This window comes from Elephas maximus, chromosome 4 (genome assembly GCF_024166365.1).
Source record: "Elephas maximus indicus isolate mEleMax1 chromosome 4, mEleMax1 primary haplotype, whole genome shotgun sequence".
In the NCBI taxonomy this organism is placed as follows: domain Eukaryota; kingdom Metazoa; phylum Chordata; class Mammalia; order Proboscidea; family Elephantidae; genus Elephas; species Elephas maximus.
In genome coordinates, this window is record NC_064822.1 from 167,514,430 (window position 1) to 167,527,865 (window position 13,436).

The following is a 13,436-nucleotide window of genomic DNA, read 5'->3' on the forward strand; positions in this document are numbered from 1 at the left end:
AAACTGCCAGCCTCTTGGTTAGCAGCCGTAGCACTTAACCACTATGGCACCAGGGTTTCCTTCTTTACACAAGCTTCTATGAATTGAGCAGAAGTCTAACTGGACTGCTAGCTGCAGCTTGCTTTCTTCATTTCATCCTGTATACTGCTGCCAAATGAATCTTTCTGAAAATATTCATTTCTCATTCAACCAATATTTATTAGTACCTGATACGAGTAAGGAATGATCGGTTCTAGGGGAGACATATTGCATGCTCTTTTGATACTGGGGAGATGGATTTAAACAAAAAGGTTACTATGCAAGTGATTATTTAGTTATAGTTGTGATCATGAATAAGTTTTTTAGCCTTCTGCCTCAGTTTCATTATCTGTGGAATGGGGCCAGTGATAGTACCTGCCTCACTGAGTTGTTATAATATTAAATGAAGTAAGACAGAGTAAGTGCTTAATAAATGTGAGAGTCCAGATGCCTCTGCGTGATGTTCAAAGCCGTCTGTTTACTTCAGCAGCTGCCCTCCCAGCCCACATGTTTCTTCCTCTTTTAGGCAGAGCAGCCTCATGATTGCTTGACCATGATCATTTCTGCCTCCCTCCATCTTTGTTCTTTTGCTTTTGTGTCTTGTAATATGCCCTCCAGTCCCCACCTGAATCCTTCCTGTTGTTCAGGACTCACCACAAGCTTCATCTTTTCATGGAGCCTTTCCTAAAGACCAGCACCACCAATCCTAGGCCCTTAGTATCCTTCAGTCTTCTGCTTAACATATGAGTGTCTCATTAGTCGAATGAAAATTTAAAGCTCTCGTCTTGTACCTTTTAGGTATCCTTTGTACACTTAGCACAGTCGCGTGTAGTGGGCGTTTAGTATATCTTTATTAAAATTCTATGATTAATTGAACATGTCTTATTTTCTTATTTCATAGCATGTACAGTACACTCCTGGCTCATAACAAACTGCATATAAGAAATTTTGCTGCTGAAAGCTTTACTTTTTTGATGAGAAAGGTTAGTCTGATAATTTGTTTATTGCTAGTTAATTCTCAGGAGTTTAATGAACAGAAACAGTTATCTTTTTTAATGTGGTTTTTATAGACTCCTTTTTAAATATATGTATAATAACAAACCTGTTACTAGTTTGAGTTTATCTCACTGTCAGATTTAGTCTTTGCTCACAAACGTGAAACAATTTAGGTCACTCCTTATTTAGATTTATGTATATATACCAAAATTGCCCTCTAATTCAAGTCGGTAAGTACATAAACAGTGAGATTAACAGAAATTTTTATAACTTCATGGAAGGAACTCATTGTATAATGTGATTTGTATTTGTTCCCACAGTAAGTTTTCGAGGGCTTTGATGACCCTGGGTGGTACAAACGGTTAACACTCTCATCTGCTAACTGAAAGGTTGGCGATTCAGGTTCACCCAGAGGAAGGTCTGGCAGTCTACTTCCAAAAAATGAGCTGTTGGAAACCCAGTGTAGCCCAGTTCTACTCTGCCGCACATGGGGTCGCCACGAGTCTAAACAGACTCGAGGGCAACTGGTGGGGTTTTTTATTTTTTCGTAGTAAAACAAACATTGGTATTAAGTTTCTTTTATGTTTATAAGTATAAATCTATATGATTTACTTTAAAAGATAGAATGTTGCCTTGTAGCTTTGCTTGATACATGAATTAATCTGTTTCATGTGACATTCCAAGTGACAGTATACTATTCTAGTAGTTTGAGATCATTAGAAGTGTTGACTTTTAGAAGTGTTCCCTAATTGTATTTAAATATAAACATGTGAAATACCAAACGAGATTTCTTCATTTAGATATGATCAGGCTGTAAATATTAAAAGCCCGTTTTGTGTTTTAGGTTTCTGATAAAAATGCGCTTTTCAATTTAATGTTTCTTGATCTCGATAAACATCCAGAAAAGGTTGAAGGAGTTGGACAGTTGCTCTTTGAAATGTGCAAAGGAGTTAGAAACATGTTTCACTCTTGTACAGGCAAGGTAAATAACTGGATCGGGTGGGAGGGACACTTTGGGTCTATGTCAAAGAGATTAAAAAGAAAAGAGAAAGTTATTACGTAATGTATGTGGATGGGCTAGAATAAGAAAAGCCCTAAAAAAAAGGTTTAGTAACAGTGCTTACCTGATGTAGGCCCTTAGAGATTGGGGATTTTTGCTTACCCACAAAATCATTGCTGCCTTCATCCTGCGTACTAGGAGATAATAACGTAAGTTGATTAATGGGGAAGGGGCAGTCAGAAGATAAAATTCCTCATCCTTGTTTGGAAGTTCCTTTTGGAATGCATAACTAACTTAATCATCAAAGCTGCCATATTTGTAATTATTCCAGACCAGATTTTAAGGTAGCTGATAGAATCAATGTGGTAAATCACAGTGTAATACTTAAAAATAAGGGTTTACGTGTTCGTTTTAATGACTCTTGGATTCCCACAGGCAGTCAAGCTAATTGTTCAAAAGCTAGGACCTGTTACCGAAACAGAAACTCAACTACCATGGATCTTAGTTGGAGAAACACTCAAAAACATGGTGAAATCCACTGCATTCTACATCCACAAGGAACATTTTGGTACATTTTTTGAATGTTTGCAAGTGAGTTCTAATTTTTAAGATTTGTGTATAATAAGGGGTCTAGAGTTGTTATTCTTACTTGAGCAGACCACTCCTGGAGCTTATATTTTATAATTGCTTTCTTTATATTTACACAGATAAATTAGGATCTTCCTCCCCACTGGCTTCCCACAGCACTGTTTATATTTGATATCTTGAAATCCAGGAGAACATAGACATTAAGAGTGCAGGCTTTGGAGCCAGATTGCCTATGTTTGAATCTTGGCTCTGCCACTTCCTGCTAGTGTACCTTGGAAAAGTGATTTAAAGTCTCTATTACTCAGCCTTCTCATCTGTTAAATGGGAGTAATAATAGTCCCTACCTACCTGAGTATTGCTCTGAGAATTGTGAGAAAATACGTATAGAGAACTTAGAGCAGTGCACTCAGTGAATGCTGGCTGTTACTTTAATTAGTGATTCCTGCTAAATGTGTCTTCTACTTTTAAAGCAAAAGAATGTGGAAAGTTGAGCTGCGCCACACAGTATTTTCATTATTGGATTAACAGTTTGATATTTGATATTTGAGTTCGATATTCTGTAGTTGTTCTCTTTGTTAAATTCTTCTTTTGCAGGACTCACTCCTGGATCTACATACGAAAGTAACCAAAACTAACTGTTGTGAAAGTTCTGAGCAGATTAAAAGATTGTTGGAAACATATCTGATACTTGTGAAACACGGAAGTGGATCAAAGATAACCAGCCCTGTTGCTGTTTGTAAGGTGAGCCCCCAGCTTAATTTGCTTAGAGTCTGTTCATTAAAAGCTGATTGGTAAGTGGATTGTTTTTGCTTTTATTTTACAGGTGTTGTCTCAAACATTGCATGTAGCCAATCTGTCAACTTCTTGCCGGGAGACCCTCTTGGCTGTAATTTCTGCTTTGATCCTAGGAGAGAATGTTTCCTTGCCAGAGACCCTCATCAAAGAAACCATAGAAAAGGTAATTTACTCCAAAAAATATTGAGCAGTTAATAATATGTTTAGCATTAAGCAAGCCTCCTAGGGAAGACAAATGAAGCATGACAAAAGCCCTGCCCTTAAGGAATTTATAATCTTGTTAGAGAGATGTGAATCACATACTATAAAGGAAATAAGCAAAACAAACTGTAGTAAAAGCTAAATCGAGTCAACAAATGTTCAACAAATGTATGTGTGGCTTACCATGTGCTGGCTATGGGGCTAAGTTTTCTAGGGTGAACAATATGGTGCCTGTGTTTTTTCCATTGTTGTGGGGGAAGAGGGAGGTTGAGAGTATTTATAATCTAGTAGGAAAAGACTATATTACAATGATTAGTTCTGCCTGGGGTTGAGGAACAGAAAAGCCTTTCCAAAGGTCTTAACTTTGGAGTAGTCTTTGAAGGTTAAAGAGCAGTCAGCCAGTCCCAGGAGTTAAAAACACTAGGAGGTGATGGAAAATTTGGCAATGGATGCTGGTGATAGTTACGCAATATGATTAATAATATGATCCTGTAATTGGTTGCGTTGAGTTGTACATGTGCAAAATACTGAATTGGCAAGTATTGTGTTATCTGTATTTTTACAGCAATAAAAAAAATAAAAAACAAATACTAGGAGAGGGAATAGCAAAGGCACGTATGTATTCATAAACTTACACAGTCTGGGCACGTGGACCCATGAGGAAATGTGATGGGATATCAGCAAAGGCTCTGCTTGGCTTTGAAAAGTTAGGTTGGATTATTTTAGAGAGTTTGGAATATGGATTGGAGTGACGTACGTTTGAAGATAGAGCAACTAGGCTCTTCCTAAGTGTACCGGTACGCCTCTTAAAACCCAAAAACCAAACCCATTGCCGTTGAGTTGATTCCAACTCATAGCAACCCTGTAGGATAGAGTAGAACCACCCCATAGGATTTCCAAGGCTAGAAATCTCTATGGAAGCAGACTACCACATCTTTCTCCTGCAGAGTGGCTGGTGGGTTTGAACCACTGACCTTTTGGTTAGTTGCCAAGCGCTTTAACTGCTGTACCACTGGGGCTCTGTACACTTTTAGGAAGGTATAAAATTGTGCTATTTGTCCTTTCATAATTTTCTGAACCTGGGAAAGAATTGAACCTCTCTTAGGCAGAGTCCTGTGTAACCACTAGGAATGTAGCATCCTTCACATCTGTGAAAGTTCTTTTGGAGAAGGCCAAACATTTGGACAGAATGCAGGTTGAAGTGTGTCCTTACTGTAGCTGAGGAGGAGGGTTCAGTGCCTGTATTTCACATCTGGGGTGTGTCCCTTTGCACAATGACAAATTCAGGGACCAATTACTTTCTGCCCCCTTTGGCTACATTAACTTGTATCAAGCGTCCCACTACTTCCTGCTTTTGCAAGTAGAAGCACTTTTGCAGGTTTTGGGTGTTTTTAATTTACAGAAATGGGGCAAGTTCTCTCTGTGTACTTGTGTTAATATCTTTGTACCTGTGGTCCACAGACTTTTGAGAGCGGATCTGAAAGACATTTAATTTTGGATTTTTCTGAAGTCATGTTTGCTATGGAGCAGTTTGAGCAGGTAAGCAAGATATTAAGTTTTGAGCTTTTTAAAAAATCTTTTGTGATAAAATAATCAAATTTGAAATTTTGTGTATTTTTTTGGAGAGGAACAAAATAAGTGCTTGATGTTCTAGTCAGTTTTTTTTGTTTGTTTTTGTTTTTAAAGAAATTATATTCCAATTCTAGGTTATAATTGAAAGTTTATTTTATATGTTAGGACATTAAAAATGATATCAGGTAGCCAACTTGTTTAATAATTCTTTAGGAAGTTAGACCACCATGGAGTAAAATTAAAAGAACCGTTTAAGGAACTTTTATGTGAATTTGAAGAATAGAAAACAATTTTTAAAAGAGTTTGCATTGGAGGAAGATTATAAAATTTTCATTAGTGCAAAATAGATACTTGGTAGAAATCTTTCATATCAAGTCCTGAATTGATTGTGTCCTTGTCCCCTCTTCCCCTCCACCTCCATCAAACATTTTTATAGCTAATAACCCTGTAATATACTTCTTGGAACCCTGTCTCTGTATCTATTCTTTCATTATTACCATTTATCTTTAAAAACAATGTATATACCCACTTCTCACTTATCAAAATAGTTAGGTTCCAAAGACCAAGTTGTTATGTGGAAATCATCATCGTGTGAAAATGACCATGTCAGATCACAAAATGGAGGATGACTACATCATTACATAATTGCCAAATTACATCATTACATAACTGCCAGACCACTCAAAATCATGGCCTAGTCAAGCTGACACATAACCTTAACCATCACATCCAGTGTTACTCTTACCTCACACCTTGGTGTTCATTACTGCCAGACGTACACTGTTAGTACGCAAAATTGTCAATTAGTAGATTTTTTGCTGTTGTCATAAGTGTGAAATATAGGATAATGAGATAGTTGATAAGTGAGGAGTATGTGTATTCTCATTTGTCTCAAAAAAACCTTTTTTTGTGTGTGTCCTAGATCCTGTTTCTTTTCACCCAAGGTAGGGCTCTTTATCTCGCTATGGTTTTCTTAGCAACTGCCTCTTTTCTTTGTATCCTGACAAGATACTGGATCTTTTTTTTTTTTAAAATCTTAGTTTTATCCAAGTAGCATGTGCTCATGGAAACCCTGGTGGCGTAGTGGTTAAGTGCTACAGCTGCTAACCAAAGGGTTGGCAGTTCGAATCCACCAGGCTCTCCTTGGAAACTCTATGGGCAGTTCTGCTCTGTCCTATAGGGCTGCTATGAGTTGAAATCGACACAACGTCACTGGGTTTGGTTTTTGGTTTTTTATGTGTTCATAGTTTAAAAAGTCAAACAAGGCTAAAAGGCTTGATCTTCCACTCCAATGTTGTTCACCAGTAACAACCACATCTAGTGATTTTTAGCTGTTTCTTCTGGTATTTACTTCATATTTTTAAATGATCTGAATATGCTGCTTTTCCTTGATTTGTAAATTTTACTTCTTACCCGTAGACCTCCTCCTTTGGTAATGGACATTGCTTCTTTTACAACTCCTGTCCTTCCCCTTATCCTCCCAATAGCGTTAACAAATTTTGGTTGAATCCGTATTTGCCCTATACTTAATTTATATAAATAAGTAGTATTTTATGGTTACATTTTTTTAAATGTACTTTTTCTTTTTTTGGAGTTAATTGCTTCCTTTAAAAGAAATTGGAAATTGTTTTATTTGAATATCTGTGCAGTGAGTCTGTCCTGCAACAGCTTTATAATATGCCTTTCACATGGTAAACTATCAGATAATTTAATACTTCAATTTTTCTTTCTTAGAGATCATCCTCCTAGAGCAATTCCAGGCTGAATGGGTTGCTTTCTAAGCCTACTGTATGAATGTCATACTAGGACTTCTTTTTGCTTCTCTCCTGCTTCCTGATCCCTATGTCTTCCTCTTTTTATGGTTTATTCTCTTATTTTGATGGAACACATTTTCCAGAGGTTCCTGAGAAAGGGTGAATAGAGGTAAAATTTTGAGATTTAGTATGTCTGAAAATGTCTTTTTCTTCTCCTCACACTCTATTGATAGTTTGGCCGGTTATAGAATTCTGTATTCTAAATCACTTTCTCTCAGAGTTTTGAAGGCATTTCTCTATTGTCTTCTACCTTTCACTATTTCTATGGAGAGGTCTAATGCAATTATGATCCCTGATTGTTTATTTATAATTTTTTTTTTTCTGTCTGGAGGTATCTTAGTTATCTAGTGCTGCTATAACAGAAATACCACAAGTGGATGGCTTTAACAAAGAGAAATTAATTTTCTTACAGTCTAGTAGGTTACAAGTCCAAATTTAGGACATCTGCTCTGGGGGAAGGCTTTCTTTCTTTCACTGTCGGCTCTGGAGGAAGGTCCTTGTCCTCAATCTTCCCCTGGTCAAGGAGCTTCTTAGGCACAGGGACCCCAGGTCCAAAGGATGCACTCTGTTCCTGGTGCTGCTTTCTTGGTGGTTATGAGATCAGCAACTCTCTGCTTGCTTCCCTTTCCCTTTATCTCTTGAGAGATAAAAGGTGGTGCAGGCCACACCCTAGGGAAACTCCCTTTATCTTGGATCAGGGAGGTGACCTGAGTAAGGGTGGTGTTACAGTCCCACCCTAATCCTCAGCATAAAATTACAATCACAAAGTGGTGGGTAACCACACAGTACTGGGAGTCATGGCCTAACCAAGTTGATATACATGTTTTGGGGGGGATATAATTCAATGCATGACAGGAGGTATTAGAATCTTCCCTTTATTAGATGTCCCGGAATTTATATCTGTTAATAAGTGTGATTTTCTTTCTAATTTTTAGCTTTTTCTACCACGCTTTCTCTCATATATTGAAAATTGCTTCTTGATTGATGATGTTACGGTCAAAGATGAAGCTCTGGCCACTTTGGCCAAACTCATTCTGAACAAAGCACCACCTCCCACTGCTGGTTCGATGGCCATTGAAAAGTACCCTCTGGTTTTCTCACAGCAGACAGTAGGGTAAGTTTTGTCTTTAATCCATTTATTTGTTGGTAAGATTACCCATTTAAATAAAATGCATTAAGAATACTGTGAGAAATGTAGATCTGTAAGTATTAACTGGAAAGATGTCCACAATATATTGTTACTTGAAAAAAGCAAGGTATAAAATTGTACATATAGTGTGATTCCATTTTGCAGAGTTAAAAAAAAAAAAAGTGTATATAACATATACATGTATAAGGGTACACAAACCTGTTGACTTTGTTTACATCAAGAGGGTGGTAAAGAAAAGAAAGAGGTGGCTACTAATTTTTTTCCAAAATAATTGTACATTCACATGCAGTTGTAAGAAATAGTACAGAGAGGTCCCATGTACCCTTCATCTAGTTTCCCCAGTGGTAGCATCTTGTACAAGTATGCTGTAGTATCAGAACTAGGAAACTGACATTGATAAAATCCACCTGCCTTATTCCAGTTTCACCAGTTATATATACCCTCGTCTGTGTGCACGTATGTTTTATGCAGTTTTATTACATGTGTAGATTTGTATAACCATCACCACCACAGTCCAGGTTCTGATCTGTCCCATCTCCACAAGGGTCCCTCATGCTACCTTTCAGTAGCCACACTCACCCACCCCGCCCCTAACCCCTGGCAACCACTAATCTGTTCTCCATCTCTGTAATTTTGTCATGTCAAGAATGTTGCATAAATGTAATCATAACCATGTGTAATCTTTTGAGACTGACGTTTTTCATTCGGCATGATTCCCTTGCCATCCATGCAAGTTGTATGTATCAATAGTTCATTGCTTTTTATTGCTGGGTGGTATTCCATGGTATGGCTATACCACAGTTTGTTTAATCATCCACCCATTAAAAGATGTTTAGGTTGTTTCCAGTTTTTGTCTGTTAATGAAGACGGCTGCTGTGAACATTCATATACATATATTTTCACATCTCTGGGATAAATGCCCAGAACCACAGTTGTTGGGTTGTATGGTATGTGCATGTTTGGTTTTATAAGAAACTGCCATACTCTTTTCTGGAGTGGATATACCATTTCACATTCCCACCAGCAATATACGAGTGCTCCGGTTTCTCCATATCCTTACCAGCATTTGGTATTATCACAATTTTTTTTGACATTCTAATAGGTATATAGTACTCTTTCATTGTGGTCTCAAATTGCATTTCCCTGATGGCTGATGATGTTGAACATCTTTTCATGTGCTTATTGACAATCTGTATATCCTCTTGGTGAAATGTTTGTTCATATGTAGTTTGCAAATGTTTTCTCCTGGTCTGTACCTTGTCTTTTTCTTAACAAGGCTTTTCACAGAACAAAAGTTTTTAATTTGGATAAAGTCCAGTTTATCAGCTTTCCCTTTTACATACCATGCTTTGGGTGTCATGTCTAAGCGCTCTCTTCCTGGCCCTATGTCCTGCAGATTTTCTTTTTTTTTTTTCTCAAAATTTTATAATATTATTTTACATTTAATCCTGTGATTCATCTAACTTTTGTATGAAACGTGAAGTTTAAGTTGAAGTTTTATTTTTTTTTTTGTCTGTGGAATCCCTGGGTGGTGCATCTGGTTAAGTGTTTGGCTACTAACCGAAAGGTTGGCAGTTCAAATCTACCCAGAGGCACCTCAGAAGAGAGGCCTGGTGATCTACTTCTGAAATATCACAGCCATTAAAAACGTTGCGGAGTGCAGTTCTACTCTGAAACACATGGAGTCATCATGAGTCAGAATCAACCTGACAACTGGTTTGGATATTTTTGGTATGGATGTCCAGTTGCTCCAGCACCATTTGTTTGCTGTCCTTCCTCCATTGAATTGCTTTTTCACCTTCGTCAAAAATGAGTTGTGCATATTTGTGTGGATCTATCTCTGGATTCTTTTTCATTGATTGATGTGTCTGTTCTTCTCCCCAAACCATACTGTCTCGATAACTATAGCTATAAAATAAATCATGAAATTTGATAGATTGATTCATCTTTATTCTTTTTCAGAATTGTTGTAGCTATTCCAGGTTCTTTACTTTTCTATATAAATTTTAGGAGAAGTTTGTGTCTACAAAAAAAAGCTTGCTGAGATTTTGATAGGAATTGCATTAATCCTATAAACCAATTTGAGGAGAATTGACAGCTGCCCAAGGATACACAAAACTTAAATTTGTTTATGTCAGGAAGGTCTTAAGAAAAAAGATGACAATTAATTTTAAGATTATATATATTTACGTTACTGGAATTGTTAAGAGGACTGTGGGTTACTTTCTTAATGGAACATAACAAATACCCTTCAGAAATTAAAAAAAAAAAATGTTTAAATCTGTGAGAGGATTCTGCTATTGTTTTTTAAATAGTTGGGTGATGTGCTTCTAGGAATTATACATTAGGAAATAGTTCCCTTGTCATTTCCGTTTTTACACTTAATTTCTACAATTTCTATTGGATTCGTTAGACCTGTTGCTGCATTTGTAGTTTGCTTTGGGGTGGGAAGACTAGATGGACATTCCTTAAGCTTCAGCTGAGTACTAGGCTTTGAAGTTTCAAACATTCACTGAGGTGGGTGTCACTGTTCCCACGGTAACATAGCAGAGTTGGTTTTTGAGCTCAGCCAGCTTGAGTTTCCAGAGGAACTCATCCTCTTGCATGGTGCTCTTTTGCCCACCTTGAAAGTAGCTTCTCTTTCAAAACATACCAACAGCCTCAGGTTGGTTTTCTTAATTTCGTGAGTTCTGATTCCTGAGGAATATGTAATGAATGAATAGCTTCTTTAGAATTCTTTCTTTGGAACTTTTCTCTTGATTTCACAACACCAAGCCAACCTACAGCAGGCAAATAGCTTATAAGTGGCTGAAACTATGGGTTCTTTGTGGTGAGATGAAGCTGCTTTGTGGTTGACTTTGCAAGGGGAAGCCCGGGCCTCACTGAGGCTGGGCATCAGAACTCACACTGTCACCTCGGCCACCTCAAATCCTCCTTGGAATGTCGCAGGGTAAGAATAAGTAAATAAATGCAGGCATGTTAATTTAGGGCTGGTTTCTCTGCGAAAACATCCCTCTACCACCCCCCACAGAGATAAGGTGTGTATGAATGGTCATCTTTGTCTTGACTCCTCTGTGAAGATTTGTTTGATAATAATTTGAATATTCTTAGTAACACTCCATCCACCCATCTCACAGGATTTGTTGTGAGAATAAAAATAGATAATAGATGTGAAAGAACTCTTCAGAAGATAAAGTTATTCCTTCATATGACAAATACTGTGTCAGGCACTGTTGTTGGCACTGGGGGTACAATGATGAATCAGGGAAGGTTCCTTCTTTGGGGGAGATTACATTCTTGGGGAAAGGGATGTGGTGGGGCAGATAAACAAAATGATTTTAGATGGCGATAAAAATAAATAAAACAGGTGTTGAGAGGGAGAGTGGATGAAGGGGAGGCGTTACTTCTCTGGACCACGATTGTAATGATGGGAGGGCTTCAGCCGTGCAGAGAGCCGGATGAAAGGCCTTCAAAGCAGAGGGAGAGCTACTGCAAAGTCTCTAAGATAGGAATGAACTGTGCATGTTTGAGGAACAGAGACAAGGCCAGTGTGGCCAAAGAGCGCTGAGCAAGGAGAAGAGGGGATGAGAGGAGATGAGAGAGGTAAGTGAGGACCAGATCACATAGTGCCTTATAGGCTGAGGTAAGGAGTGTGGATTTTATTGGAGGAGCTTGTTGGCCATTGTGAGGCAGGGGAATCATGGCAACAGATGACTCACATTTGTGTAGTTGTTTATGTTCAACCACTAACAACACTTCCCCAAAATGTTCCACACGTGGAGAGGCAAGAGCCATTACAATCTTTCCTATTCTAAGGATATTTTTTTTATCTTTTCATCCTTCAGATCCTATTTAAAGCAGACTAGATCCAAGGGAGAGAAGGAACAGAGTCCAGTACTGGATCATCTCTTATCTATAATTCAGTTACCTCCAAATGAAGATGCGACTTACCTTTCACATTCTTGGGCAGCCCTGGTAGTGTTACCTCATATTAGGTAAGGAACTATGTTTAGTTTTGAAAGAAATACCTAACATGCTGACTTAAATTATTGACTAAGCCATTGCTTGAAAAGGCCACTGAATGCCAGTTTGAACTTTTCCCTTTTCCTCCCTACTTCTTGGACAGACCTCTTGAGAAAGAGAAGGTGATACAACTAGTCACGTGCCTTATAGAGTCACTCTTCATGACTGTTGACAGAGGGAGCTTTGGAAAAGGTCAGTTACAATCAGCATTTGTTCCCTTACCTTTCTTTATGGGTACATGCAGAGTAAGTGTAAACATCCGGCATTCCAGAGAATAGTAATTACATTGTCTTCTAGCAAAACCTCCCGTGTGATAAACCCAGAAAGAAAGAAGGTAAGATGGAGGTTGCACTTGTTTCCAACAATGCGGCAGCTAGGTCAGGGTCACTTGGATGTAAGGTGATCTGAAGGATCCGCAGTGTCAGAAGGATGTCATATTGTGTGAGCTGCTCCTGCTCAAGCCCCAGCGATAGCCCTGGTAAGCACTTCATGCTTTGGGCATTCTAATCGCTTACACTGAGCAAGATACATTCTTTTACAACCCTCTGGCTGCCCTCAAAGACGCCCTGGTGACACAGTGCTTAAGTGCTCCGCTGCTAACTGGAAACGTCAGTGGTTCTAACCCACCAACCACTCTTCAGGAGAGAGGTGTGGCAGTCTTCCATAAAGATTTATAGCCTTGGAAATCCTATGGGGCAGCTCTACTCTGTCCTATAGGGTCATTATGAGCCAGAATCAATCAGTGGCATTGGGTCTGGTTTTGGATTTTTGGCTGCCCTCAAACATGCATCCCCTCTGCTTGGAGTCCTTTCTGGATCTTTGTCATTTGATGAATTCCTGCTTATGTTGCAAAGCTCAGCTCCTCACAGAAGGCCTTCATGATTTCCCCAGGCAGAATTAGGCTGCCCAAAGCACCATGTCTTACTGTATACTTGCAGGTTTCCCCAACTAGCTTAAGATCCGCACTTTGAAAGCAGGTATTTTACTTTATTCCAGTACAGTGTTTTATTGATAGATAGATAGATAGATAGTTTATTTTATTTTTGTTGTTGAGAATGTACACAGCAGAACACACACCAATTCTATAATTTCTGCATGTACAATCCAGTAACATTGATTACCTTCTTCACGTTGTGCAACCATTCTCATCCTCCCTTTTTGAATTGTTCCCCTCCATTAACATAAACTCACTGCCCCCTAAGTTTCCTATCTAATCTTTCAAGTTGCTGTTGTCGGTTCAATCCATATAGACAGTTCTTAAAAGAGGACGATGCTCAAG

General features: G+C 38.4%; 1 protein-coding gene across 1 annotated transcript in view; it reads left to right on the plus strand.

The window, feature by feature from the left end:
• Nucleotides 1-13,436, plus strand: part of UTP20 (UTP20 small subunit processome component) — a 182,576-nt gene that overhangs the window by 74,369 nt on the left and 94,771 nt on the right. Inside the window, exons 9-17 of the mRNA XM_049884168.1 lie at nt 920-1,001; nt 1,859-1,996; nt 2,450-2,605; nt 3,197-3,343; nt 3,426-3,560; nt 5,060-5,137; nt 7,920-8,098; nt 11,980-12,129; nt 12,261-12,349. Of these exons, the coding sequence (XP_049740125.1) occupies nt 920-1,001; nt 1,859-1,996; nt 2,450-2,605; nt 3,197-3,343; nt 3,426-3,560; nt 5,060-5,137; nt 7,920-8,098; nt 11,980-12,129; nt 12,261-12,349 (1,154 nt within the window). The remainder of the gene's footprint in view (nt 1-919; nt 1,002-1,858; nt 1,997-2,449; nt 2,606-3,196; nt 3,344-3,425; nt 3,561-5,059; nt 5,138-7,919; nt 8,099-11,979; nt 12,130-12,260; nt 12,350-13,436) is intronic.